The 2,744-nt window shown below is 55.9% G+C and overlaps 1 protein-coding gene across 1 annotated transcript; it reads left to right on the plus strand.

The window, feature by feature from the left end:
* Window positions 1–568: 568 nt before the first annotated feature.
* On the plus strand, window positions 569–1,534 carry LOC123789640 (olfactory receptor 10AC1-like). Its single transcript, XM_045793681.1, has one exon. The coding sequence runs from the start codon at window positions 569–571 to the stop codon at window positions 1,532–1,534; it is 966 nt and encodes a 321-aa protein (XP_045649637.1).
* The last annotated feature ends 1,210 nt before the right edge of the window (window positions 1,535–2,744 follow it).

The following is a 2,744-nucleotide window of genomic DNA, read 5'->3' on the forward strand; positions in this document are numbered from 1 at the left end:
CCACCAGCTTTATTTTCCTTTTTAAAATTATGAGATTATCACTAAGGTCTTCATCTGTATCTTGTTTTTGTGACTCTGTAACACACCACAAAAAGCAACTCAACGTGACAGAGTAGGCCAGGGAGGAGCAAATAGAAGCAGGGCCTCGCAAATAGAAGCAATTCCCTGCCTTGAGGAGCTAAGGCTGAGAGTAGCATAACACTCCTGGCCATAGAGAACCCACCAAATAATAACTGAGGTCTGAAGGCAGGGAATCCTTTGTACGTAGAGGTAAGGAGGGATCGGTTGTAAGGAAAGGGCCTAAAATTAAGGCTTCTTTGGAAAAAGCACATTGAGAAGACTAGTCCAGGAAGCAGGCAAAACTACACAAGTTAATAGAACACCAATATGGGGCAGGGAGGCCAGTAATGCACCTGGGAACCCTACCCTCCCTCTTTGCAGCCACTACTCCCTCCCACCTTCTAAATTCCATCTAGCCCTTCCTCAACCAGTGGGGCAGAGGAGCTATACCCACAAGCTCTCCCTTTCCCCATTTCTTTCCTACAGGTGCCTCTTGGCAGGCCAGTGCATGGACAGCTCGGGCAATGCCACCATGCCCTGTGGCTTTCTCCTTCAGGGCTTCTCTGAGTTCCCACACCTGAGGCCAGCGCTCTTCTTGCTGCTGCTGGCTGTGCACCTGGCCACCCTGGGCGGGAACCTGCTCATCCTGGTGGCTGTGGCCTCGGTGCCCAGCCGGCCGCCCATGCTGCTCTTCCTATGCCAGCTGTCAGCCATCGAGCTCTGTTACACACTGGTGGTGGTGCCCCGATCCCTGGCCGACCTGGCCACGCCAGGCCTTAGCAGGGGCAGCCCCATCTCCTTTCTGGGTTGCGCCATTCAGATGCAGATGTTTGTGGCACTGGGTGGGGCTGAGTGCTTCCTGCTGGCCACCATGGCCTATGATCGCTACGTGGCCATCTGCCACCCGCTGCGCTACACTGCAGTAGTGACCCCAGGGCTGTGCGCGAGACTGGCCCTGGCCTGCTGCGTTGGGGCACTGGCGGTGTCCGTGGGGCTCACAGTGGCCGTCTTTCACCTGCCGTTCTGCGGCTCTCGCCTGCTGGTGCATTTCTTCTGTGACATCACGGCGCTGTTGGACCTGGCTTGCACACGGAGCTACGCCGACGAGCTTCCCCTGCTGGGGGCCTGCCTGGTGCTGCTGCTGCTGCCCTCGCTGCTCATCCTGTCCTCCTACGGCGCCATCGCCACCGCCCTGCACCGCCTGCGCTCCCCTGGGGGCCGGCGCAAGGCCGCCTCCACCTGCGCCTCGCACCTGGTCGTCACCTTCCTGCACTACGGTTGTGCCACCTTCATGTATGTGCGGCCCAAGTCAAGCTACTCCCCACGGCGGGACCGCACGCTGGCACTGGTCTACACCAACGTCACACCGCTGCTGTACCCGCTTATCTACAGCCTGCGCAACCGTGAGATCACTGCGGCCATCCGCAGGGTCCTGGGGTGGGGGCGGCAGGGACATGGTCTGTGTGAGCCCTGACAGCAGGCAGGGATCAGGCCAGACGGGAAGCTCTGCTCCCTAAAGCTCTGTCAGGAGGTGTCTGTGTCAGGAACGCCACCAGGGGGGACTCAAGGACTGGATTCGGGAACGAGAACCTAGAAAAGTGTCCACAAAAGAAAAGTCTCTCAGCAGGTGCTCCATCCTCCACCCCTCCTTTGAGCAATGGCCAAAGACAGCAGGGTATAGACCCTAGACCCCCAGATAGTGGCCCCATCAGCACTTGCTGGTTCTCCCCATGCACTGGGGCCTGCACAGGGTGAGGGGCTCATGGTGATGGGCTCACAGTGATGAAGGAGGCACAACTGGTGGCCACAGGGGCTCACAGACGGGAGCAAGACAAATGTGAGGGGTGAAGAGGCCAAGGATGGAGTGGCTCCTGAGAAGGAGTTTCTGTGCTAGACTTTTTGAGAGGAGAGGGGAGTCAGGGAAAACTTGGAAAACAAAGATGGCTAAGTGGAGAACTGTAGGTTGAGTAGAGGTCACTTAGAGGAGGGTGAAGAATGGTCCAAGCAGCAAGGGTCCAACAGGGGCTGGGACGCTGGGAGAAGGACCCTGTAAACAGCGGAAGGAGTGATCTGATGACTTGCTGTTTCTGTGTGGTCACTCCGCCCACAGGGTGGAGAAGGATCCAAGCACGTGGAGGCCTGTCTGGGGAGCTGCTGCCCGATTCGAAGAGAAAGGTGATGGAGTCTGGACAAGGTGATGGAGTCTGGACAAGGTGATGGAGTCTGGACCAGAGCATTGGACACAGGAGATTAGGGACACGGAGTTAAGAGATATGCAGGAAGTGGAAACTATAGAACCTTGACTGGATATGGAGGCTGAAAGAAAGGGGAGTCAAGGAGCATTTTCATTTCTAATCTGGGTCACTGGGTGCATGGTGGTGCCATTTGCTGGAAAAGAGAACATAGGAGCAAGTTGGGAGGCTGGTGATGGAGGCTTCTGTGTTGAACCTGTGGAGCTGAAATGCTGCTAGGACAACCCGGGGAAGGTGCCGATGGAGGCAGATCCAGTAATACAGAACACAGGCTCAAGAGCAGGGCAGACTTGGGCTTACAGACAGCCACTGAGACCAGGAAGTGGGTGATGTCACTCACCAAAATGTTCATAATTTCTCTCTATGTGATGAGATTCTGGGTGATTTATATTTTCTTGATTGTATAGCTTCCAGATTTCTCCTGATAATTTT

Source organism: Ursus americanus, chromosome 3, assembly GCF_024610735.1.
Source record: "Ursus americanus isolate L20-20 chromosome 3, mUrsAme1.1.p, whole genome shotgun sequence".
In the NCBI taxonomy this organism is placed as follows: Eukaryota; Metazoa; Chordata; class Mammalia; order Carnivora; family Ursidae; genus Ursus; species Ursus americanus.

What these genes read in the sequence shown, in the direction of transcription:
- LOC123789640 (XM_045793681.1), top strand. Translation starts at nt 569, where the DNA reads ATGGACAGCTCGGGCAATGCCACCATGCCCTGTGGCTTTCTCCTTCAG.